Source organism: Salarias fasciatus (assembly GCF_902148845.1).
Source record: "Salarias fasciatus chromosome 7 unlocalized genomic scaffold, fSalaFa1.1 super_scaffold_4, whole genome shotgun sequence".
NCBI lineage: Eukaryota > Metazoa > Chordata > Actinopteri > Blenniiformes > Blenniidae > Salarias > Salarias fasciatus.
The window spans coordinates 20537509-20564652 of record NW_021941229.1 but is presented as its reverse complement, the minus strand read 5'-3'; the positions used below and the strand labels follow the sequence as shown (position 1 = coordinate 20564652).

General features: G+C 42.4%; 1 protein-coding gene across 2 annotated transcripts; it reads left to right on the top strand.

The window, feature by feature from the left end:
* Nucleotides 1–388: 388 nt before the first annotated feature.
* On the top strand, nucleotides 389–25560 carry tnfrsfa (tumor necrosis factor receptor superfamily, member a). Of its 2 annotated transcripts, none has more exons than XM_030085162.1 (10): nucleotides 389–782; nucleotides 12793–12967; nucleotides 15127–15258; nucleotides 19889–20000; nucleotides 20218–20351; nucleotides 20436–20534; nucleotides 20630–20676; nucleotides 20802–21083; nucleotides 21216–21252; nucleotides 22249–25560. In XM_030085162.1, the coding sequence occupies exons 1-10, from the start codon at nucleotides 750–752 to the stop codon at nucleotides 22548–22550; spliced, it is 1353 nt and encodes a 450-aa protein (XP_029941022.1). In that variant the 5' UTR covers nucleotides 389–749; the 3' UTR covers nucleotides 22551–25560. The 2 variants fall into 2 exon arrangements, with proteins under 2 accessions (XP_029941022.1, XP_029941021.1); XM_030085161.1 differs by having other exon boundaries at nucleotides 391–782; nucleotides 20433–20534.
* Nucleotides 25561–27144: the final 1584 nt, after the last annotated feature.

Sequence of the window (27144 nt, the reverse complement as noted above, 5' to 3'; positions counted from 1 at the left end):
ACTGCACAACTGTGCGGCCTTATAGAATTATTTATTTATTTATTTATTTATTTATTTATTTATTTATTTATGATGATGATGATGATGATGATGATGATGATGATGATGATGATGATGACGATGTTTGTTGTCATTGTTGCATTCACTTTATTTGCGAATCTTCTCTGCCAGCGTTTGTTTTGGACTTTGACATCAATCTCGCGGCAATTAGTTGCACATTAGCAGGCTATTACTGGTAAGTTACACATTACACAGACTGGTTAATGTGGCTGGAATGTGCTCCACCTGAGTGACTGCTGAGTGCAGGGCGTTAACGCAGCCTGTTCACACGGAGGATCACAGACCAAACCCGCCCACATGAAGCTGATCGACGCATACAGCACAGACAGTGTGAAATCTTTTCCCTTCACTTTATTGATCTGAATAATTAGCAGCCTAATTATTATTCTAGAAGGAGCCTCCTGATTGGCTGCTGCCTCTGACGTCATCGAGCGCTCCGGGCTGAGAGGAGAGAAAAAAGTGTAGAGTGAGTCCGAGGCTCCGTCTGCTCCCGTGGAAATCGCTGAAACTAGAGTTAAACTCATGAAAGAAACCGGCTGACGGCCCGGTTGTTGCTCGGACTTTTGTCGTTACCTCTCCCCCCCTTTTTTTTCTCCTGTAAATGTGTGTTTTTTCAGCGAGACTTTAGGCTGGTGGCTCGTTAACGCGAAAGTTCAAGTCTGGGATTGTCTCATCTCGAAGTTCCCAAGATGAACTTCGATCCGGTGGTCGGGAAACTTTATGTAAGTAAACCAAACTAAACACGTTTCTCTGACTAAACCTCTTCATTTTATATACATCTCTCTCTATTAATTTTTGATACGGTGCTTTTATTGTAAACTATTCCAACTTTTCATGAAACTTTTTTTTTTTTTACAAGTGATACAAAGTAACAGCCGGAGCGCCATTTGAGTTATTCCTTGTAAAAAGTCCGCTGTGTCAACGCGTTAAAGTGTCAAAAACCTTTCCAAATATCCTGCTTTGCCTCCCGTGAGGGCTGAAAAATCACGGCCAGGCCTGTGAACTTGTGCGAGAACATGAGACAAGTCCGTGCATTGTCCCCTGCAGGAAGCGACACTGCGTTTTGTTGTCGTTGATGCTTTTAGGTGTTTATTTGTGCAGATATCGTTCACCAAAACGTGCCCTCTCCTCGCTTGGTTTTCTGAGCTCTGTTAACTGTACAGTACATGTGCTGTATCACTCACTGCCCCCCTCCTGACTGCCCTGCATTACTGCCACCATCTGTGTTGGACATCATGTGGTCATATTGTTCAGAGATGATGGCTGTTGGTTGGTCTGTCACTGCGGATGTATCTGGCACTCCTTTTAGCCACTATTAATAAGAGCAGCGGGGCCTGCTGTGGAGGGCACTCCGGCTTAAGAGGGGCTTTAAATCAAATTGTGTGGGAAAGAAAGTTGTGAGGAACATTTTTTGGGGAACTCTTCTGAAGCTTTAATCAGTTTGACCCCTTCAAAAAAAAAAAAAGCTAAATGGGTTAACCTCACTAGTTAGTCAATTAAAGCTGCAAAAGCCCTAAAACTGTTTTTTTCCAACTAAGTTTATTCCACTCAGACCTTCACAGAGATGTCTTTTCATTCCTCTGCTGTTGTTTTTTCCAACTCTGCAGAGACTGACACTATAAATACAGCAAGGATCCTTTGAAAGGTGCCATGTATTAAATCTCCTGGGATTATACATATTAAAAGTGTTCTGGGTGCTGCTTAATTTCACAAAAGGTTTACAGGATTTACACTAATGACAGAGAAACTCCAGCTTCTGCTTGTTGTGTGGCGGATAAAGAGCAACAGCTCTGGTCATAAAAAGAAAGGAGGAAAAGAAAAAAAAAAGGTTTTTCATCAGAGATGTTCACTGTAAATACAAACTAACGTCTCCTGATGGGCCTACAGCTTTAATGTTTGTTTTCTCCGGTGTCTGATGTGCGTTTAAAGTCATGCAGCGTTCCATTACTGAAATCAGATTTACTTCTCCGGGTGGCAAAGTCAATGTTTATCCCTTTTGTAAACCACAGTACATTCTGGAGGCCCCACCAGCAGGCCCTTGTTGCTGAGGGACTATAAGGAAATTTCACCCCTCCCTCTCCTCTTCCACCCCTGGCTAATCCCCCCCCTACTCACAGACACACACACACACACACCCCTTCAAATTGCCTGAGTGTACGTGCCTGGCGGTCCAGTAAACTTCCTGTCTCGAGAGTACACAGATATGCTGATATTAGTGGCATCAATTTACTTCTTTGGAATTGTCATGCCCATGCAAATATACACGAGATGACTATCTGCGATTGCTTACTGCGCGTTTGGGTGTTGGTTCACACAGGAAATAGTTTACCCCCTCCTCTCCCTCACCCCCTGTCTCTGTGGACAACACAGACAAGGGCAGGAAAGACATCTGGGACAAGCGCAGGCCAAATCGTGACACTTGGGATTAAGCAGTGGTCAACAAACTGGCCGCTCAAGGGCTCCTAATGCTAAAACCGCCTGCCTATTGCTAATGCTCAAACCGCCTGCTCATTGGCTCTCTGCTCTGCGACCATGTGAACAGCTACAGCCATGCCTGTGGCTTTGAGGATCTGCAGCGACACTGAATGATGCAATGCTGTGCAACCCACTCACTGTCAGATACCAGGTGGCGGTGTTGGTCGTGATGGCGTGTGTGTGTGTGTGTGTGTGTTTTAATGTGTCCAAGTTACAGCACACAACAGTGAGTGAGGAGTGGTATTTTTTTATAGCCAGCACTGAATGATTGTTCTGAAGGAGCCTGTTTGCTGTCTCTTCATTAAAGTGAATCATACGGCGGAAATCAAAGGCCGGGCTGACTCACTGAGGGAGCGCCACCTGCTCAGGTGCTGCCCACTCACGTAATGCATACCAGCAGAGCCCAGTCACCCGCTCACACATGAACAGTCAAGAGGCAATTGTGTTTAAATTACTGTGTATAAGACGTCCAAAGACAAACGACTGACTTCATGCTGCTTTCTCTTCTAATGTGCACCTTGAGCCAGAGGTATCCCGGCGTCTTTAAAGACGTCAGTCTTCTTTGTCTGCTGAAGGCTTGAACAGTTTGATGCATTACGCAGACTGCCTCAAACTGTTGTTTTGACCATAAGAGTGAAGACACCTGTCTTGAAATCCCATGTGAAAAGAGTCCAGGTGGGCATTTTTTTCATCAGTGCGTGTAATCATACCAGTCCATCCGTGTGCAGGAGAAAATCGTGAGGCGAACCAGGCCGCTAATGCGTTCATGTTATGGTTCCATCCACAAATACAACCAGAGCTAATGTCGGAATTCCAGTAATGATGGGAAAAAATGATCAGTTTCAGTATTGAGGACTATTATTTTTTAATCTTGCTAAATTTGATTAGTTTGTGGTTCCTGTACTTCCACTAGTTGGTCAGGACAAGACAAAATACTCATGAGACTGCCTCTTGGGCTTGGATCAAGCTGTTTTTGACATTTTAAAGACCAAAAAAAAAACTTTTGTTCGCTTGACTGGTTGAACACTGACTCATTTAAAGATGTATTCTCTGTGAGTAACATTATGATTGTCAGTGTTTCTTTTGCGTAAAGGATTAATTAGTGTGTTACAGTATCAAAGCTTTGCTTGATTAGAGAGTTACTTTATTAATTAATCCCAAACTGGGAAATTCTGGATTATCACTACAAGTCAGCGAGGCACAAACAAGTTACAGCGCTGCTGACTCTGGCAAATGATGGAAGCTTGTCAAACAAACACCAGATGACTAGCAGAAAAGTATGATCTACTGAAATAAATGATCAGATATCAATCTATTTAGACTGGAGGAGCTGCTTACTTGTGTCCCTTCGTGATGTCTGTGAATTCCTCTCCATGCAGCTGGATGAGACATGAGTTCACCTTCTCTCACGTGTTTTTTTTTTTTTTTTCCTGCAGATCACGATGCATTTCACCCGGTCAGAGGGTCTTTTTGGAACTTTGATATCATCTAAAAACGTGATTAATTCACATCCTGCTCCCAAGGGAGAATTTTTTACGTGTTTTTCCAGAAAATATTAGATTAAAGAGGAAGCTACTTTCATAATTGAACATTTGAAATGGTCCGTAAAGTGCCTCCTAAGTTCTTTGGATGACTTTCATCTGAATTTGCAGAAGCCCAAGCTGCTTTGCTGCTCTCACTTTTGTTAGTTTGGGATTCCTAAATCGGACGGCTAATCCTTTTTTTTGTAATAGTTGCTGATTAACCTCCTGCAGATTCAGCGGCTAATCGTGGCACTGCATTCACACTGGAGGTACAGTTGTGGTTTGAAAACATGACATAACAAAAAACAAACGAAAAAAAAAAAAAGGTGGCAGAGGGTTTGCGTCAGCGTAATACCCTCAGACTTCCTGCTCTCCTGGATGAATGAACAGATTATAATAAAGAAAACTCCAGGAACAAACTGAACCTTTGTACAGGCAGCGGACGTCTGTTTACAAAGGCATAAATCTGGTGTAAATTCAAGCTATTGATGGTCACTTAAATCCCCGTTGACCTGCCACACCAGTCACATTTTCTACATTTTTTGCTGTGATGTGTTTATAGAGAAGGCTGTAAACTGCCGGCACTTCACGGCCGTTTTCTCTCTCTCCGCCCTTCCCCTGCACAAAGATGTGCTTTAATGGAGCTAATGCGATTGTCCTGTGAGTGAGGCGATGGATTCCTCTTCATACTTTATTCTGTTAGTCATTCTTTCTTGCCCTTTTCATCCTCTTCCCACCACTTCCCTCGCCCCCCCTCCTCCTGGAGTTGTCTTGTGAGCCGCCACCCGGCCTCTCTGTGACGGGCCTAATCAGAATATTAAAAGCCTGAGCGAGTCACGGGCAACTTGTGGTCAGCGGCCACATGCGGCCCTGTAATTATTTTTTATGTGGCCTTGAAAGTCAATTTCCTAAAATCAATAAATTATTAGGTTTTTTTTTTGGAGGAAATAAATGTTAAAATTTCGCATGTGATCCTGCAGCGCTTTTAGCCCTCCAGACGTAAAGTTTCTGAGTTCACCTAAGGAAATTCCTTTCACTGATCGTATCAATGCGCCAGACGCATAAGACAACAAACCCCAGTGGAGAGTCGACAGCTGTTTAGAATGGTAAAACATAAATTAATGTGACGCAACAAACACACGAGAGCATGCTGGTAAGTGTTACTAAGAGCATGGCAACAACGAGTCACATACTGAAATCTTTGGTTTCACCTCAATGCTAAATATTAATTAATAAGGGTGTGCATTGGCAAGGACCTCAAGATATGATATGTATCACAATGCTTGGGTTGCAATATGTTATGATATGTCTTGATATTATGACGTAATGTGATATTCTATATAGTTTACTTTGAAAGCAAAGATGTAGATCGCACAGGTTGCAACACATCAGATGATATTGATCATTCAGAGGGAAAATTGAGTCAAAACTATACGATTCAAAACGTCTCAAAGTAGCTGTTACTCTCTTTTCCCCGAATAGCACAATGAAAGCTTTATCAACTGCAGCAGGTACGACTAACTCACAGAAACTGAAACATGAGTGATTTAGTTCCCTGAGTCCTCTGGAGGGGAAGTTCAGAAGTTCTACCGTATTCACAGCACGTTTAAAACGCGAATCATTATTTTAGTTAAAAATTGTTACAGAGAGATGTTAAATCAATATTATATCAGGAAGCTGAGTAATGCTATATATTGTTATATCCCTACTCAATATGTAGTTGTGAGCACAGACGCTCAGGCTAACAATGAGATTATTTCTAATGTTGTACGTGAATAACATGAAAGTGTCAACATTAAAAGAAAAACTGGAATGAAAACGGATGATTTGGCTGTTTTTGTTGATTCAGTCCTTCTCCAAAATCAGTTTGATTTGCAAAATGTTGCTTTTGCATCAAATACTGACACGCGATTAAAATTCAATTCATTAGAGCCCATTAGTTTTAAAGCGAGTTAAGGAAGAAAGTCTTTTTGACCCATTTGACACTGACACATGCAGTGTATTTTTAGACATTTTATTAAAGGAAAAAAAATATTGAACTCGTGCATGTTGAGTTCATAAAATTAATTTCATCTTAGTACAGTTGATTGCTTCATTCCAGTGAGGCAGAAATACTCGTCACTAGCGGAGCGGCCCCGTCCTGAGCCCAGCTAGCAGGACTCCTGCACACAAATTGAATTTGTGGAATGACGTTCGGCCTCCTTCCTTTATCTCTTGATAAAGAGCCGCGTGACTCAAGACCACGCTGCGTAGAAGCCTCCGTCTCTTCAGAAAACCTCAGAGACCACCTCACCGTCTCTCGTCATCATTCACTTGGAAATCACGTCACGCTACACCTGCTCTCCACTCTCCAACCTTTTGAACTTTTGGCTGCCCTCTCTCTTTCTCTCATCAAAACAATAGGAGCATTTACATGCGGTAAACATCAGCGTCAGAGTCATTTCACTCTCTTGTGGTTGGTAGAGTGACTTTCAGGAAATTCATTCAATCTGTCGTCATCACAGATGTGTGGGTTTTGTTTTTTTTTGTTTTTTTTTTTTTCCTTTTCTCCTCCTATGTCTGGCATGAAGGTGAATGTCACCTAACCTGCTTTTGACACACTGTCACCCTCGTCTAATCAGTGAAGCATACCTCCTGAGGAAACTGAAGAATTCGCGTCGTGGAGCTGCAGCTTCCCCGAGTTATAAATACCCGGCCTAGCGGATATGTTGTGGGTCTAATCGGGTGCTGGGCCTGCTCTGAGGCAGGCTGCTGTGGAGGGAACAGTTTGGAGCTGAACCCTGCATGAAGCCTCTGTATTGTCTCGAGCTTCCTGTGCTCCCTGAGAGGAGGGGGCAGCTGCTTTTCACACGCTCCCACACATACACTGTGTGCGCGCTTGTGTACTCATCTCTACGTGAATGCCTGTGCGTGTGTTTGTGGTTTTCAAACTGTGAGCGCTTTCTCTCCCTCGTAACTGCCGCTAAATCGACGCGGGAGCGGCTCTCCCTCATTTTTTATCATTCCGCTTTATAATGATGAATGCGTCCGAGCTCGGCTGAACTTTGGATTTATTTACAGCCGAGCAGCAAAGTGTCAGACTTATTCCTCCTGACATGAGCTGGGTTGTACTTGTCTTCATCATCTAACAGAAAATGTCAGTGTAATTTATCACTCATGGAAAGTCGTGCATGGTCACCCCCACCTCCCGCACGTCTCACGGGAATGCCAGGATTTATCTGGAAAGCAGAGAGCATTCACTGTCTTGTCAAGGTCAGCCTTGAGAGATTTGAGTTGTACAATATATAACAGTGGCAGCGAGCTCCAGACCAAGTAGCTTCAATTATTGTACCGTATAAATGGAGGTGGCAAAAGGAGAAGAATTGCTCACTTCAGGAAAAGTACAGACACTTGCATTTAAGTTTCTTTTTTTTTTCTTTTTTTTTTTGCAGGAGATGGGCTGATAAATAGGCATTGTGTGGGTTATGGTTGGATTCTGTCAAGTGGAAATCATCTTTCTCAATCGGGTGCACAGGACGAGACAGTAAACTACACGGAAAAAGTGTAGGGATTTTAAATATCTCCCCAAGTGGTTGCGTGTAAAGCATTTTAAATGAAAGTTTTAACATTTTGACTTATAAAGAACAATAAATCTAAAAACATTCCATCACAAAGACATCTATTAGTTTTTTTTATAAATTACATTACAGAAGAATTTAATTGCGAAACTTTTGATTGCTGTTTTTTAAGCATCTGATTAATTCGTCATTATCTGTGTTTCATCTGCTCCCATCTGATGACATTAGAAAGAATGTGACTTTATCTGACTCATCAAGTAGAGTAGGTCATGTAAAACATTCAGGAACCAACAGAGGTGCAGTTATGACTAGTTAATGGTGAAGACCGCACACTTTGCAGCCCTGGTACTTTTTAGCTTCAAATACTGAAGTGTGTACAAACAAATGACAGAGAATGTAGTATATGTGTAATGAATCACTCTAAGGACCTCAAGTTGGTGAAAAATCTTTGTTTTGAGCTTCCCTCATGTGAATTTTTAACAGATGCTCCTGAACACATAATCTCCTGAGCTGAATATTTCTTGCATTTCTGTTGTATTAAACAATTTGATATGTCCGTGAACTACAACATGGATTCACACAGGATTATTTGTTATGAGTGTGTGTACAATAAAAACAGACAAACAAAAAAAAACAAAAAACAGCTGAGTTCTTAGAAGAAAAGCAATCAGAAACTCAAATTTACAGCGTAAACGTGAGACGCCAGCTTTCTGCCGTCCTCCTTTTGCTGACAAAGCCGCAGGATGATCATTGAGGATTTGATACGTCCGCGACACGAAGTCGAGCCTCTGAAGTCGTGTCGGCTTTGATGCTCTCAGCCTTTCTTGTGGTGAAACAGACGGTCGCGTTCGCTAAATAATGGAGGTCAGAGGAAGGCGCATGTTGTTGTTATTTGAACTGAAGCGAGCAATTCATCCTTAAATCTTTAATGAAGTGTTATTAAGCTGTGGTTAAACATGCTGCAAGCCCCAAATATCAGCAGAATAAAGTGTCACATGGGGATGTAAGATAGATGCTAAACAATCACAGTTCACGTGGATCAGTAATCTAATACTGTGGTTAAAGTGCCACACTGGGCAGTCAAAGCTGCACTTAAAATATGAACTTCATAATCAAATTTGGCTTTTTTTTTAGCTGGTTTTCCACAGAAAAGTGCAGCAAAAACAACTCACCTAAACATTATCGTAACTTTCCTTGTTAGAGCTAAAAGCAAATGAATTCATATTAAATTGCTGTGTTATAAAGTAGCAGTAGCTGTGGTTTAGTCCTGAAATAGCACAAAATGCAGTGGTCCAACTCATTAATATAGCATGGAAGTGCGTCATGAATATCAACGCGTGCTGTTGTGGTGTTGACTCACAGTCTCGGAGCGGGTTTTGTGCCATCAGGTCAACAAATCACTGCCGTTTAGATCACACTCAACAGTTAATGAATCACAGAGTGGCAGCTTTGGCTCTTTTTGTTTTTTTGTTTTTACCTTGCTCATATTGCTCGAGGAGGACGAGAAAAGGTGTTTATGAATGCTCTAAAAGTCTTTATATAGACGGTGAGCTCTTCCTCTGTGTTTACAGTACGAGCAGTAGCATGGGCATGCCTGCACATTGTCATAACTTTCCCCTTAATTTATGAAAGTAAAGGCTTTTCTTAATCGGAGACGCATGATATGGATAGTTGTACTCCGGACAGAGGACTGTAATGAGGTACGTCATGTTGGCTATGATTGGTATCATCTGTCCGATGTGAAATGAAGAACCTCCTTGCTTTACTTTTGTGTGCGCGTCTGTGTGTTTTGTTAAGAGGCATTTTCTCTCTTCTTCTTTTTTTTTTTTTTTTTTTTTTGCCATTTCTGCCTATTTGTTTCAAATAAAGGAGCCTTCTGTAATAACCTCAGGGATATGTAGTGATCACAGCCCTCTAAATGGGCCATTGATAACCTGGGTCAACTGAGAGGATGTCCTGTCATTTAGTCACAAATGCACTCTCAGTGTTGCGTGGTGTGCGCGGACTTTGTGCCAAGGCAATTTGGAAGAACCCAGGGTGTTTAGAGGAAGTGGAGGCGCGCTACTGTTTGCAGATATGCAGAAAAGTCCCTCATTATTTTTATTTTATTAGTTTAAGTTGCATCCACACAAGCGCAGCGCCGACTCATAATGCACACAAGGACTGTATGACAAAGGGACAGTGTGTGAGGCAGCGATCTGCAGTCGCACAGACGGTAGAGAGGACTGTGAAGTGGACTGAACCACTTCAGCTGCAGTTGGAGCCTTTCCAGGGATTGTGGGTTTGGAGGGCTCCCTAAACTGAGGTTACGGTCACTCTGGTCTTCCTCCTCACTTGGTTATAGAGGTACAACTCAGCCACATTGTGGCTGCCCATGGTGTTTATGTATACGGTACTTTTGTGCAGTTGCAGCCGTAGGATATTAGTGCGGACACATGGCCTTGTTCTTTTCCTTCTGCGGAGGCAGGATGTGTTCAAGTGCTGCCGCAAAACAGCAGCCGGAGGAAAGCAGAAGGGAGAAAAACTGAATTTGATTGACTCACAGTCAAACTGAGACATGTAGTTATGTAGAAGAGGCAATTGCAGACACGTTTTTTTTTGGCTTTAGTAGTTCAGATACTTGTGCAGAACAGACAGCTAGAAAGAGTTTTCCTAAAGTAAACATGAATGGGCCTGAAATCTATGTACAGTAGGTTCAAAAAGCATTTCATGGAAATATCCTTATGTCAATTAACACCACATAAAACTAAAAGAAAATTAAAAAAAAAAAAAAAAAGAAAAATCTGTTGTTCATGATGTGGCTATTTTGGTTTTCTATGTATAGTTGAATCTTCTATTCATGAATTTGTTTCTAAAGCCAGGATGGCACAGAGCGATGCAAAATGTATCTGGAATTGAGGAAAAAAAGGCACTTTTTTTGGAAAATTGGAGCATTGCACATGTATGTGGTAACGTTTAGGGAGTACCGGTGGAAAGTTGTCGCTGAACTGCATTTTCAAGTACTTTACACACACCTGAAAACTCTTAAGTACAGTATTAGTGTGTTTTTCTTGCTTCGTTCCCACCTGGATGCACTTTTATCACCACCTCCCAAAACAGCAGGCAGTTTTTAAACTGCTCTGCCTCTCATTTTCCTCTCTATCAAGCACAGACAACTATTTGAATTTTTTAGAGCTTCTTTCATGTGCACATTTGCTTCTTTTCTCTGCTTCACATAACTTTTAATGGAATAACCTCAGTTTTGGACGGTGATTCGGAAAAAGCAGACATTTGTCTCGGTCCTCCTGCAACTGTGGGAAATTGTGATGAGCATTTTTGGGGCTGTCTTGCGCTTTACAAGTCTAGGTGTTTAAAGGGAAAAAAGGACTCAGCAACAGCGGCCTGACTTGTCTTCATTAAATGCTACTGGGTCTGCCTTTAATTGCTTAGCTTAACAAGCTAGCTACTGAGCTGGGCTGCAGCTGGGACTGTTTAGCGTCCCAGACGAGAGGAAACCTTGGCTTCGTCTGCATCTTCGCCGTCAAAGAGACACCTGAGTTTTAACTTTTGATTGGCTGTAATGACTCATTAGCCGCTCACTGCTGGACGAGTGTATTTCTGGGTATTCAGTCAAGTCTCACATTGGAGCCTGACGGGTGTAAGATTACCTTCAGCGCTGCTCACTCTTTCCCAGTCGTCTTTTTTTTTCACATCTTTTCTTTCCACTGCTTGGTCGTGCACATGTGCCTTTACGCAGATTTTCTCTCTTGCCTTTTTCACACGGCCTCCTGCTCACACTTTTCTCTCAATCCCTCTCTTCATCCCCCACCCTGCACTCATACACACATAGTGTATTCAAGTCTAAAGACTCACCCTGTGTCATGCAAGCTGTTAGTCCCCCTTCTCTCTCTCATTTTATCTCCCTCCCCTTCCCTTCTCTCTTCTGCCTCCCTCCCCAGAATGTTTGGATAGATCTAAATGGTGTGATTGTGACTGCTCTGCCGGCCGTCTGCCCCTCCACGTCTGCCTCTCAGCGTCTTTGGAAAGTCTGACGTGAGCAGAGGGAGAGGAAGAAGGGAAAAGGCAGAGAGAGCGGGAGAGAGAGGGGAAAGTTCTTTTGAACAACAAGGCATGGCGGCCCTCCAGAGAGCCGAGTCTAGCTTCAGGAGTCGCTCGCCGCTGCAGCCTGTCCCTCTTTTTCTACCTCTGTCCATCTGGTCTGAGTCTTTATCCCTCTCACTCTCCCACACTGTCTTTCTGGAGCGCCTATTCCCCGTAGAACATCCCATCTTCAACTTCTACAGTTTCTCACTCCCTTTTCTTTCCTCCGCCCAGCCTGGCCCTCTCCACCCCTAACCTGTTTTATTCTCCCCTGGCGTAGCAGGGGCTGGGAGGAGAGTGGGTGGAGGGGGGGGGGGGGGGGGGCACAAAAACGCCCAAATCTAGGTCTCTCATTTACCCGGGAGGTGTCGCGTTGCGTTTTAGGCGCTCCGCGGCGGTGTCGCATGTCGTGGCATTCAAAGAGCCTGGCTTTAAGAATGTGGGTCATTTGAAGTAGAGGCACTAAAGTGTGTTGTTTGCCAATGAATGGGACCTTCTCACATTGACATGGTGAAAAGCGTGTGAATAAACACCAGCGCCTAGGGGCCACACTAAAGTGTTCGGCTGTATTCTTCTCCGTACCCCACCTATACAAGCCTGTTATTATCTCGCACATGAATGGATTTGGAGAAACGCATTCGATACGTGCACCGTGCTGCTGTTACCTTATCAAGCTCCCTCTCTGTGTTCCACCCACGGCCACAGGAAGCAGATTCTCTGCTGCCGGTTCCTCTCGGAGAGGAAAACTAGATCATGGAGTAATTAAGTTTGGTTGCATGTTGCGCTGCATGCAGTTGGTGTGTGGCTCCCACATCCTACACACACAAACACACACACACACACAAGGTTGTGTTGCCTCGAGTTCGGAGCGGCTGCACAGCTCCCCCTAATTGCTTTCCCACGGCAGATGTTCAAATCAGATGGTTCAAATTAAATGGTAGATTGCTCACACAAGGTTTCCTATGAAGATCGACTCTCCTCTTCGCTGTCCTTCATCTAACGGTGTGTGTGTGGGTGTGTGTGGGTGTAATCTGTTGATAAGCAAGAATAAAACTAAACTTTTGTCATTTTCTCCTCCCCTCCCTGCGATTGTGTAGGTGTCCTTGTGGTTGGCTGCCGTCCTCTTCGGGTTGGTTTGTAGCGCCGCGGAGCTTCCGGCCCCTCAGTGGTCCAGCGATGAACACAGAAACCTCACTGTCCGACGGCACAGAGTGTGTGTGGAGAACGAGCAGTACCTCCACCAGGGACTCTGCTGCCTCAACTGCCAGGCCGGTAAGGGTCTCAACATGAGCTCAAACCTAAACAGTCACACCCGAATGACATGAACCTGTGGACATAAATGAGAATTATTCTCTAGATAGAACGAGGTGAGCGAGAGCAGAGTTTCTCAAATAAAATTCTGCAGACCAAAAATCCTCTTCCTGCTCTGGGAAGAATGTGTGACCGCAAGCAGAGTTAAATGAGCAGAGAGCAAAGTAAAAGGGATTAAATAATTAAAGAAAAAATACAGTTAGAGGCCTACAGGCTGGGGTAATGGTTAGAACTGTTGCCTCGCAGAGAGATTGTTCCTGGTTGGAGTCAGAGCTTTGGAGCGTTTTTGTGCAGTTTGCATGTTCTCTCCAGGTACTCCAGTTTCCTCCCACAGTCAAAAAACATGAGTCTGAGGCTACCTGTCACCTCATGAGCTGCACACTCATACATATCATGTTAACGGTTAATAGTAACATTCTGACGACATTTATATGCATGGAGTTAAACTTTATTGGTGTTTCTATCTGCTATCTTGCTAAAAAAAAAAAAAAGGTATGCAAAAAAAAACAAAAACAATGTTATACTTTCTTATTTCCAAACAGCTTTATGCAGGGTGGCAGGTAAGAGGAGCAAACAAGAGAGAAAGACACTCACATTCACACTCACCAGCAAAGATTCGAGTCAACTGTTAACCTCAAACACGTGTTTTTAGACTGTGGGAGGTAACTCACTCATTCATAGGAAGAACATGCAAACTACAAGCATGCTCACCACGCCTCACTTTGCATTGTACAATAAATATTCAAATACACTTCTGAGAGAGGAGGGGGGAAAAAAAAGTCTGTAGTGATCCATTTTCCATGTGCCATCTTTGGTCTTACCCGTCCGTATAAGACAGAGAAGCAGCAGCGTCTGCCATGCTAATAAGATTTGGAAACTCTTACAGCTGTTTTTTAAAGTTGCAGCAGTTATCCGCACTAAGTTTCCTGTTCATAATAATTGTTCATTTGGACGTGAGGCTTGCAAGTGAAATCACACTTTGCACAAGGGTGCACTGTTTTAATTTACTGCATCAAGAATTCGATAAGACCTTTGCGTTCGGAACATATTTAACCAAGATGCAATTACGGCATACTTTTGCTGGTTGATTCAATTTTTTCATTTGCAGTACTTGGAAAAAAAAAAAAAACTTTTCCAAGCTGTTTGATTGACTCCTTTGACCTGCTTATTTAGTTTTTTTTAAGTCTTTGATGCTCAATTATTCTTGGGAAATGGTTGATATCTGTTGACTGATAATGGAGTATCTCTGTGTGCTGTGCAGGCTCAGGAAAGCCTTGGCACGTTTTCAACACAAACTGTGAACACTCAGGAGTTTTAATTGTTATGTTTTTGCTTATTTTTTCCATCATGGCCTTTGACATATCCTCATTCCCCTGAATCTATGTTGAAAATGTCAATCGTACCCCTAGAACAAACCGCGCTCCATCTCACAAAACCACAATACCACTGTTATCTGTTGAATACCCAGCAAGTTCAACCAAAGATGTTTTCTTTGCCCTTTGTTGGACTTTTTCCCAGCTTCTTCTGCCTTTTTTTTTTTTTTTTTTGTACATCAGATAAATCCAGAAAACACATGACAATCAAGTGGTTTTATTCATGGCATGCATGAACGGAGTATAGAAATGAAAAACATGACGAAAGACTAGAAGGGGAGGTCAAGCCATTTTGTAGTCGACTGAAACTGTTCTATCACTTCATCCCATGAAATCTGGGCTTCTGCATGAAGCAACGTTGTATAAAACAATCAATTGTGCAAAGATTAAAAAAAAAAGAGTCACAACAGTCACAAGTCATCGGTGCTTTTAAAATGAGTGAGCAGTTACTGGGTGGTACGAAATTTTGACAAGTTAAAGCTTTAATTTGGTCTAAATACTTGATCATTGATGGGGTCATTTACTGTAATAGGCTGGCTTTCAGGGTTGCATCCAAAGAAGAGACGGCATGTTCATCATTGTTTAGGTTGACAGTCATCAAACTATGAAGCTGCAGTCAGCCAAACGTTAATGTGCATATCAGATTTTTTTATTGCAGTCGCTTAATAATCAACTACCTGGTGCATTTCAAGTTGTCCTGATTGTTGTCCTGATTGTTTGTTTTTTTTTTTTTCTTGTGACTTGCAGGAAGCTTCGTGCAGAAAGCCTGTGAAAGAGACCAAGAACCGGGGACGTGTCTCCCCTGCGAGCACGGCCAGACCTACACGGAGCACTCCAACGGGATGAACCGCTGCCTGCCCTGCACACACTGCCGCTTAGGTCAGTGGCCCGCTGCGCCACGGCTGGTGCCGCGTAACGTTATGTAAAAACAGTAACTGAGAGGAGGGTTGACTCTGTTCATGATACACGGTTTGACTCCTCATCCGCGGTCAGATCATCTTCCCCATTTGTAACCACAGTAAATGTCGTCGCATTGCTTTCATTCACTTTTTTTCTTCTTTTTCTGCTATCAAGTGATTTAAAGCATAGGAATGTGCCAAAGCTGAGGTTGGTATCTTAAAGCGTTCAAAACACTTCAAAACGCCCAAATATCAAATTTATCAGCAATTTCTCAAAAAATTGATATCTCCAAAAAACTGTACATTTTTTAAATGGTTATAACAACTGACAAAATACTGATTGAATAATTTTTAAAATTATAATATATGATTTTTTTGGAATTTATCTCTTGAGAAATAAATGCATGACAATAATAGTAATAATGATAATAATGATGTTTTACAATAATTTCTTAATCATTTTGTCAGAAAAATTAATTGTTTTTATCAATTTTGTGTAATTTGCAGAATTATTTGCTGGAATATTTGTCTTCTTTTTTTTCAATTCCACCTGCAGGTGAAAGCACAGCCCAGCTCGGTATAATGGTGCTGCTGCACATGATCCATTCTTACATCATGTCAGGTCATGTTATGCAAAATCTGAGCCTTTCACAAAAGAACCCAGATTGTTAAATAAAGAAAATAAAAGAAATAAGTGAATCGGCCTTTAGTTCGGCCCGTTGCCTTTATTTAAGAAAAAAGAAAAAAAAAAAAACAGCCATAGAGTCTTTTTAAAACCCAGTTGGTCAAAGCCGTTTTGTTTCGGGGAAGTTAATACCTTTTTGTCCGTGGCCCCGGCCTTTCAGAGCCACTCATGAAAATGTGATCTTATGATGTTACACGGAGTAGCAGGGCGTGTCTTTGTTGTTTTGTTTCGCGGGCCGAATGTGAGCGTGTTGCTCGTCTCGGGAGGTTTTGCCTGTGCGCCTGTCTTACCTGGCTGAACCGGGTGTGGCCGTGTCTCATTGTCTCCCACACTGGCGTCTTTGTGTCCCATGAAAGGCAGCAGCTCCAGAAAAGAGCTTACTGTTACATAGGATGTGTTTTGTACCCATTGGCTGCGGTTTAAAGGTGGAGTTTAATGTGCTCTACTTTTAACTTATTTACAACAAGTTTGTGAAGGTTTGCACTCTTAAAATAACCAAACTCGTGTTGGGGAATATCTTGTATTGACATGCCTGCTGTTGATTGAAGTAGTGATAGTTTTCATGGTTCTGTGAGTTTGTTTACAGAAGTTAAATAGAGCTGATCATTGTCCAGTTGCATATATCATTACAAAATGATAACACTATTAATTACTTGCTTGTATACTTGATAGATGATAGATAAATATGTGTATAAAGTGTGATATACTACTTTTTTGGAGCTTACTAGCTTATTAACAGAGTTGTGCTGGTTCGAATCCCTCTGCCAGTGGGTAACTGGGTGGAGTAGTTTGTTTGTTTTAAGTTATATACTCTAAATAATACAGCTTTCCTACTCTGTGAGGCTTCAGGTGAAGCATCAGTTTTCTTCCTGACTGCTTCACTCTGCCCGCTTCATTTGTCTATATTCAAATCGGAGCTGACCCAGACCGAACGATGTGTCACCACCACCACCACCACCGTTCGCAGCTCCAGACTCCGTCCGTGTCCGACTTTCTCCGTAAAGCGGCGAGGACGGAGCGCAGAGCGCAGCTACTTCTGAAAGGAGAGCCATCTCCAAGTGAAACAACCGAAAAAGAACCAAAAAAATAAGCAGCTACAAATTGCATTTCTGGCCTGATTGAATTAGCTAAATGACAAACAAATGAAATAAAGTGCAGCAGATTAAATCAATGAACAATGTCTTAACATACAACAGAGTCCGCTTTGTGAAGCAGGGTTTTTTTTTTTTTTTTTTTTTTTTTTTTTTTATTAATTTGCCCTGTTGTACAAACTACTCACAGAGTTCTCCGTCATTATAACTCTTCCTCATCAGAGCGGATCTGTAAATCTCAGTATCTGCGCAACAAGCGTCAGCAAGTTTACAGTCTCTGACTCTGAAGAACGTCACATAAACAAAGCTGAGCAGAAAATATGTCAGATTGTCATCAACAAATATTTATGTGCTACTGTTTATTTTTGCTGGGATGCTCTTGTGCTGCGGGGCTGTCTCTGAGCTCCACCCCCCCGACCCCTGACCCCTGACGAAGAATCAATTAAACAACCTTCTAATTGGCCGGTATCAGGAAAAGCTAGCTACATTTTGACTATTTATACATCATTATAATAACAATTTTAAGCTTTGCTGTCTCAAACTCACGGCATGCCGCCAAACTGCCAGTCCAGTGTTATTTAGCCTTTTTAACTTGAATCAGCATGTTATTGATTTGTGATTGGCTGGTGTGTGATTGATTGGGAATCATTACAGGAGATTTTCTCCTTCCATCTTGTCTGTTTTCTAAGTACTTGATAGGATAACTCATGAGTCTAAAACCTTTGTGACCTTTCTACCACTTTCTACCAAATTAAATTAATCACAACAAGCCACAAAAACATGTTAAATCCTCATAACTCCAGTTTAAGACAGTTGACATTTTATTAGATTTTTAGCTATTTTAGTCATCTCGGTCATGTCAGGCATTTGATTCTTTCTGACTGTGTTTGGTGTTGTGTGTCTCAGTTTTGACATTTTAGTTGTTTTTAGTTGTTCTGTGACTTTTGAAATATTTTTTTGAAGTTAAGAGATCTTTTGAGAATCAGTCAATGTGCAAAATAACATGAATTTGTTTGTTTAAAGAACTCCAGTGAAGTCTTCAGGGAGCCGCTATGGAGGAACTAAAGAGCCACATGTGGCCTGACTGGAATGAAGTGCTATTTTTGGCAAGATTGAAAATGCTTTCAATTGGTTCATTTCCTTCATTCACACTGAGCCATTTCCAACATGACATTTAGCATGATTGTCTTGATTTAAGTACTTTTTTTTTTTGTTGTTGTTGTTGCAGTTAAAATATTCCCATTTAGATCTTCAGAATATATTTTTTTCCCTCTTTGCTACAATGTGAAGAGTGACGCCTTTTTGCTCCCTTTTGTTACGAGGAAGGATGCAGTTTGTGTCCACGTTGTGTCAAATCGTTGAATCTGCGCTCGTGTCCGTGGGGTTGTTGCCTTGAGCTGTGGAGCCTCGCGTCACGTGAACGCCGCATAATGGGGCGTTGTTAGAGCCGCGTACTTTTTACTGCCCGGCTAACTGTAGGTCATTGTGAACTTTGCACCGATAATAACTTAATAATTATGGATGCGAAGGATTGGGTGTGGAGAATCACGTTGAAAAAAACAATAAAGACTGTAAGAGGGACCTTGTGTTTTGGCTGTGTGTGCGTCAGGAGTTCACTGCAAGAAACAAAACATTTATAAATAGTTCAATTGAAGCTCCACAAATCCTCGTCTATTATCTCCTAATTGTTCCTGCTTCCATTCAACAACAAAGAATCAAAGTACTTAATCTATAGAGATTTATACTGTTTTTCTTAAAGCAGTGTTTTAAGATCTAAGTGTTGTGATTATCTCTGAGACCTCTATGGAGGTTCATGGTCAAGAAATTGCAAATCTTATTTGCAGACTTAATTACACACAGTTGTACGTTTAAAGACGCTAGCTATCCACAGGCAATCTAATTACTCCCATTATCACGAATAAAAGTCAACAACCCAATTCTTTAATTCTACTTAACAGTATATGTACTGCTGGACTGAAGTGGGAATAAAGCTTGTTTATGAACAGCCTGTAATTAAAGCATTAAAAAAAATATTTGTTTATGTAAATGGAGTCAACGCTGTCCTCTTTATTTCACCTAATTCAACTTCACTTCTCTAATGAGGGCAAATGGAGAATAAGGCTGGCACCTTAATTTTCTCCTTCATGAGGACAAAGCCATGTTTTGTTTTGTTTTTGTTGTCTTTTTGTGTTGTTTTCCTGGGACATCTATCCCAATTCTTGTTTTACGCCTTGAATTTTCAGTGAAAATTATCACCTTGAAACAATTGGCCTTTGAAAGTTTCCTCTTTTTTTTTAAAAAAAAAGAAAAAGTTGTTGAGGATGGAGCCTAATCGTCTGAGTAAAACTGAAGAAGATTAAAAGGTGGCGTGCCCACTTTTTGCAAACCAACCTAACGAAGCAATTTTTCTTTAATTGGCGAGCGTGGGCATGGGATTTATGTAGAAAGGGCATCCTCTGGAGGTGAAGCGTCTGCGCGTTATTAATTTGGATTGTATCTTAAAGGCCAAGGCCGCTGTCTTTTCAGGTCTCAATTTAATAAATGAACCAAGCCGGATTCTCCCTGCCTCATTATCCTGTTAAAATGAGGCAAATGCGTTTCGGAGGGAGATAAAATTGGAAACTAGAGTCATCTCTTTTTTTCCCGCCAAAGATGACGATATAATTGCCTACGTATTAGCTGAAGGTCCAACATTGTCCTTTGTCATTTAATGCATGCTTAGTAGGAGTTTACTTATTCAACTTTGTCTCAGAGCTGGATGCAGTGAGCTCTCTGGAGATTACTAGTATTGATTTTTCTATTTCCCATGTTTTTGTTTTTTTTTTTGATCACAGACGAGATTGAAACGACGTCCTGCACCACCACCACAGACACCAAGTGCCAGTGCAGGCCGGGAACCTTCTGCGTCCCAGATCAGGCCTGCGAGGTGTGCAAGCGATGCGCCAAGTGAGTGTCTGACTCCACCTCTGTCATGCTCATGCTGTTTTCACAATGGGAAAGAAGAGACAGGAAATGACTCAGAAATACTGAGGTTTTGACTTCGTGCTAATGAGTCGGGTGACTCCACAAAGTCACACTAATCCAAACAGATATAGCAATCTAAGAAGTTTTACTCATGTTTTTTTTTTTTTTTTTTTTTAATTCAAATCTCTGTCTCCTGCAGGTGTAAATCAGGGGAGGAGGAGGTGAAGAAGTGCACCCCCTTTTCTAACACCGTGTGTCGGAAGCGAGACCCGTCCCCGACCGAGACCGCGCCGGTCCTCCCCTCCACCACTCCGTCTCCTCCGTCAAGCCCCGGTAAGCTCTGAGCCTGCCCTGCCGAGGCAGAACTCCCCGGATCTAACCGCGCCTCCTCACAGATCCGCTCTGTTCTCGCAGTAGTTCCTGTGATCATCGTCTTGGCCATCATCGCCCTCGCCGTCCTGGTCGGAGTGGTTTTGTGGTGGTTCTTAATCAAGCAGCAGTCATGTGAAACGCCATGTGAGTGGGAATTGTTTTCTGTACTTTTAGTGCTGTTTCTTGCTCGTAAATCGTCTTCCTGATGCTATTTTTTTCTTTTTCCTGTTTTCAATCAGGTTTAAAGAGTCACTGTGATTCCGGTGAAATTGTAAAGATTCCTATCGTAAGTTGTTGTGTGTTAAATAGACTTAATTGTTTGTTGTTGTTGTGCCTGTGGTCACAATTAATGCTTGTCATGTGTGGGATAGTGCTTAACAGTTTCCCACTCTCTACCTGATCTCTGGTTAGGACGAGAGCGGCGCCACGGCGGAGGAGCGGCAGAACGATCAAAACGCCGGCCTGGAGGGCGAGGAGTCCCGGCCCGAGTCCAGGCCGCTGCTGCAGGAGACCCAGGTTGGGATGACCAAGGCGTCGCCCCCCCTGGAGGACGAGGACAGGGGACTCGGAGACAGTTTGCCCAACACCACAAGCTCGTCTCAGACCAGCCTGTCGGCGCTGCCCACAGCAGCTTCCTCTGGTAACACCCCCCACCAGAGCCCCACCGCCTTCAGACTGCAGCCTGCAGACATGGTGAGGGGGAAACTGAAAGATCTCACAAGATCTCGCCTGAACTCAACAAATACACGTTTTTCCTCCCTCTTTGAAACGTTGAACTTGGGTTATTTTTACCGTCTAAGATTTGCACTGTGTCTCGTGTTACAGGAGGATCCTCTGCGACATCGATTGGTGCCACTACAAGGTAAGACATCTCACTTCTGAGACTATTCCTGCTACATTTTCACACAGAAAACAGTTCAGTTTACTGCGACTGAAAACCAAATCTTCGGATCTCACATTTGCTGCTTGATAGATTATTAATCTCATGATAGTCAGGCCACATCTGCGCCTGCAGGGCTTTGGAACATGCTGTCTTCTCTGCCGTTGTTTTTTTCTCATGCCGAATTAAAAGAGGACATGCTTTAATAGATTTGTTTGATCTTCCGTTGCAAGTTTTATGTACGCGTATCCCGAAGGAAAATGTTGCGAAATGTAATATTTTTTTTACATATTCGCATAGAAACAATGACTATACTGTTTCCATATGGGTTTTTCACAGGAAAACAACTTAGTGTTGGTAATTCATTATGGACAAATTGTAAAGGAATACAAATGCATTACAGAAATAAGAATTAATTTTGGTTTGACCTTTTATGACCCGCAGGAAAGCGTCTCCAGTTTTTAATGTGAGGGGCGCGCTTCTCCTAGGGGGCGCCAGAGAGCTGCAGAAGCGGTGCAGGAGAAGGGAAAATAGAATCAGAGAGTTTAACAGTAATCGTCTGGTTCGCAGATGGGGCTGAAACAGTGCATCTGTCTGTCTAGGTCCAGTGGAGGCGATTTGTATCTAGTGAGAGAGGAAATGGTTTGATATGAGCAGGAAACGCTTGATGATCTTTAGTGTCGCATTGTTCGGTAACTTTGCGTAAGAGTGAGGGAACAATGGGCTCAATGTTAAGACGTTTATGTGCATTTCAGTCTTAAAAAATAAAACTTGCATTCAGTAGACACTAAAAACTTGGGAAAGATATATTATGGATTTTGCCGTGTGACTTTATTAAGCATGAGAATAGAAAAGAAGGTTTCTCGACGCTCCAAACGTATAGCAGCTTCACTAAGGAGATGGTCCATCGTTACCTTAGCTTTTTCTTGACCTCCTTGATTTCTCAGCATTCACAGTGTTTTGTTCTTCTTCTGTAAGGCTCAGAGAAATCCTTGAGGAAGAGCTTTGACCTGTTCGACGAGTACCTGGACGTCCGGATCCACAACAAGTTCTTCCGAATGATCGGCGTCAGCGACAACCACATCCGGATCGCGGAGAACGGCCCGCCCGGCGACAAGGTCTACGAACTGCTGAAGAACTGGATGCAGCGGCAGGGCCTGAAGGCCGACATCAACGACCTGCTGGAGGCCTTGCTCGGTATGGACCAGCGCCGCTCGGCGGAGAGCATCGCCTCGGCGGCCCTCGGGAAGGGCTACTACAGACCGGCGGACACGCCCTGAGCGCCGACGCACCGCTGAATGAAGGCAACACCAAGTACTTGCAAGAAGAAAAAAAAGAAACAGACGAACAAGCAGAAGCACACAAGACACGGCGGACGGACGCCGCGTCTCATGAACGGGCTTACCTCTTTGTGGCTGACGGCCATGCACACAAAAGCCAGTAGTTTTAAAAAAAAATGAGAAAAGAAGAAGAAAAAAAAACACACACAAAAAAGGGGAAAGTCGAGCTGCATTGACGGGCGATCTGAAGGTTCTTGACAACTCGCCAAATGCTGAAGTGTCATAACAAGAAAACAAACAAACACACACTTGTTTTGTTTTGTTTCATCTTTTAAAAGAGCAGATAAAAATCACGAAGGCGTCACACCTCCGCAAGGCAGAGACTGCTGCAAGCGGCGAAGCTCGAGAGAAAAGTGCAGCCAAATACTGAAAGCCTCCACGTCTCCGGCTGTGTGTCGGACTTCTGGTTCCCTCTCCAGATCCTCACACGTTCCCTGGAGACGAGCGTATACACTGGTTTGTAGGAGTGGCATTAGCCATGTCACTGAATACTGTGCCGCCTCCATGCACTGACCTCTGGCACATGTAGGATTTGAAACAACAGTCATGCTATATTTGTTGTTTTGTAGATGTAGTTCTCTTTGATATATATATATATATAAATATAATCAGTCCATCCGTTTGTTAAGACAAAGGTTAACATGAATGATTACTTACTAATCAATGACTGTACCCCTCCAGTGCCACCTGAGGGTCTAAATTTATTTTATTTTGGGTTGTTTTTTTTGTTTTTTTCACTGTAATTTCATCAGTCAAGTCAGATCATCCAGTCGTTTAAATGTTCAGTGTTAAATGTTACACACACAGAAACACACACAACAGCCAACTGTTTCATTTATTAGACTAGGCAAATGTTTCCATCATGTTTAACGTGGATATCTTCAAAGGTCATTTTTATTTATTGACATATTTATTGTAATGAATAATAATTATCGCTCATTATTTATACCAATGCCAAAACAACCCTGGAAAACACACACATACGCTCACACACACACACACACACAGATATGTCTCAGAGTATTTGTGATGAGATGTTTAAGGCACAGGGCAAAAAAAAAAAAAATGACTGAAATCTGAGTTTTCAAGTTGTACTTTTGTTTTTGTTGAACGCTGTTCCTGCTTTTGCCACGCCGGCCGTTTTGTGTGTCTTTCGAGTTGTTTCATGTCCACCGAAAAAAGAAAAAAAAAAACAGAATGTGTCAAATTGGAGTTGAAGTGACAGCACTCAGGGGCTGGCGTCCTCGCTCTGACTGCTTCTCAGAAAATCACAAGTGCTACGAATCCAGTCATATAGAAGATCGAGTGGCTCATGAGGAAAATGAAAAGTCCAAAAGAAATCATCCTGGAAGCCAAATCTGATCAACCTGCTCCCTTAAAAATCTGTCTGACATGTCAGACTGCTCCAAACAGAGCCGACCTCATCTGATTATCCCTCTGCTAAAGAAATCAGGACGTTACCAAGTACATTTTTCTAGTTTCTGGGGAAATAATTCAACCTCATTTCATATAGGGAAGGCAATTCATTTGTTACTAGCATGATTTGGGAAAAAGGGCTTTATTGTCTTTAACAGAGAACATCAGAATGAAGTGAGAAAAACAACAGAAGACGTCTTAAAAACCACGGAATAAAGAGAACTCAACTTTTTAAAAGTGCATCATGAAAGCACACATAGCATGTGGAATATATGTGTGAAAGTTCAGAGAAATACAGTCGTTTCTTCATGTGTGGGTCTAACCTTACAGTTCATAACAGTAGAAGATAAAAAAAAAGGGCCTGAATATGAAATTAAATAACTGAAACAGTTTTCTAGCTCATAGCTTTGCTCAGGGATGTTTCTGCTGATTAACTTCGATCATCACAGGTTCGTAGCTCCTGAATGAAATTCTAAACTTCTGCATCCTTAAACCAAGAAAAGTTGCACTTGTTCCAGCTGTTTCCTGGCTGATTATGGGTCAAACACAGAGACAGTCACATTCACACTCATCCTCAGATGAAGGGAGAACATGCAAACTTCCCACAGAGAATACAAATCCTTTTCTTGAATAGCGGACTTTTCTGAAAAGCAGCCACGCTCGAGCCGCGCCGCGCTGTAAGTTTTCCCGCCACCCGCGTTTTCCCGCCACGTCGCAGCTCGTGGACGCAAACCGCCGTCCTCTGGAGTAGCCGCCGCTCCATTCAACCGGCCGCCCAGACGGGTGCAGGTACGGACTGTTTTGTCTCGATCACGCTCAGACAAGATGAAGGAAACCTTTTCTGGATTTTAGAAGAAGCTGAAAGTTGTTCTCCCGTCTCTGCCCCCACTTGTACATACATAGATTTATGTCCAGCCTCACTCAGTGTATGTGTATATATGCAGCGATGTTAACAAAGTTAAATGAATATGGCGAGGCATGAAGTTTTTTTGATTTTTATACCTTGTTTGTTTTGTTTTGCCCGTTTTTCTGCATTCTCTCGTGTATAAAGGAAAGAGTTACAGAGTTATATATTGTTGCTGAAGAGTGATCCTACAGTGCTGGCACTGCCATCTATTGACCGACAATGAAAACACAGGCTGCATCAATTTCTATCAACCCTTCATCCTTTTCTTCTTCTTCTTCTTCCTCCTCTTCGACTTCGACGCACCTCATTTGTAACTGAGAGCGTTTTTTTTTAAATGTCTCTACCTTTTCTGAAGAAGCATAGCAGTGCATGTTTTTTTTTGACTCTGCAGCAAATAATGTCTTTCTTTTTTCCCTCCATTTCTGTGTTTTCACATACTTCATTGCAGACCCAAACTGTTTAATCCACTCATGTAAAAAAGCTCCTTTCAGCCTCACTTTGAAGCCATTTGTCCCCCCTCTTGCCCCGTAGTTTATTGTTTGCTTGTCTTGGATTTCAGATTTAAATGATGCAAATACAGTGAAGCTGTTTCTACGTCCATTTCAAATAAATGTTTTGTACAGATGGCTTCTGTGTGAAAAGACTGATGTTTTCTCAGTGAGAATTGTGCACAAACACTCGTCCAGTCCCTCCAATAACAGTCGCTGATTCTCACATAAAGCTGGGGTGTCAAAAATGTGGCCCGGGGGCAAATACTGGTCCACTGAAGGGTTCAGCAGCAGTGAAAAATGATTGCTTTTGAAGTACCGTCAGTATTCCAGACACACGTGAGGGTGAAGATGCAAAAAGTATACAAGAAGGCTGCAGAATACTGCAAACAGAACATTTCACTATAAACTATACTTATTCAACCAGGAATTAGCTGCTATGACTCCAAATTACTGTCCAAATGAGCATTTTGCAGCTGAGAATATGGAATGATTGTACATACATAGAATTGCTTCTTTTCACTAAATTGGTTGCAATAAATGCTCAAAGTAGAGTTGTTTGGCTTTCTGGTAGTGAATACGAGGTTTTTTGCAGCCCTCAGTGATCCAAGGCGATCCTGCATTTCTGCCTCCACCCACCAGAGATCCTCAGAGTCTCCCTGCAGCCACACCCACTCTCACCTGCCGCCCACTTCCTCCTCTGTCAAAGCTGCATCAGCTCAACATTCTGTTTCCTGGACTCTTCTCTGTCTGATTTGTAAGTATTCACACTTTTCCAGCTGTGTGTGTGTGGAAAAGAGTTGGTTTTATATATAATCAGAAACTCAAAACAAGTTGAGACGGTGGGAAAACTGTGAACCCGGGAACCCTCAGAAGTGGGATTCAAACCAACAATCAATTCATTTCCCCGAATATTCTGCATCTAAAACAATAAATGAACTGAATGTGACTCTGCACCATTCAACCATTGATCTTGTTTTTTTTTTACCAATATAGATTTATACATGTTAATGTAAATTTGCATGTATCGTGCACAAAAATGACTTATTAAATGTGTCAAGTTGAACAGAAAAGCTGATTAGAAGTCATTCAGCAAACTAAAATGTGTTATTAAAAAAAATGTATAAAACAAAAAAGCTGCTAAATCAAATTATTTCTAATCATGGATTTGACCACAACACCACTGAACACCACACAGGCACACTGCGTGATATAGTTTAGCGTTCAGGATCTGTCCTCCTCAGTTCTGGAATAAAACAGCTGTGCAGTAACCTCACCTCAGCACACAGCATCTGTTTCCAAACCTGCTCACTCACACAATACCTTTCAGTGTGGAGTTTGCATGTTCTCTCATAGGTTTGCAGGCATGCTTGAAAAGCAGGCTCTGATTTTCTCCCACAGTGTGTGTGACAGTTCACCCTTCTTCTCCTCATTGGTGACTCTACACTTTCTGCAGGTGATGGACATTCACCCTATCTGGGGTTTAGACTGCCTCCACAGCGCCCTCATCTGGATGAAGGGAGAAGAACACGTGAACGAAGGTGAGCAAACCCATTGGGTTTTGAGTGTGTTCCATGCTGCTCGCATTAAAAAAAAGAAACACAGTGGGCTCTGAATGAGAGGATCACACAAGTCTTATATATAAGCATGTATCCCGTACGCTGAAGCTTCGAGCACAACCATAAACAAGGAGTTTACGTGAACCCTGGATTGAAATGCTTCT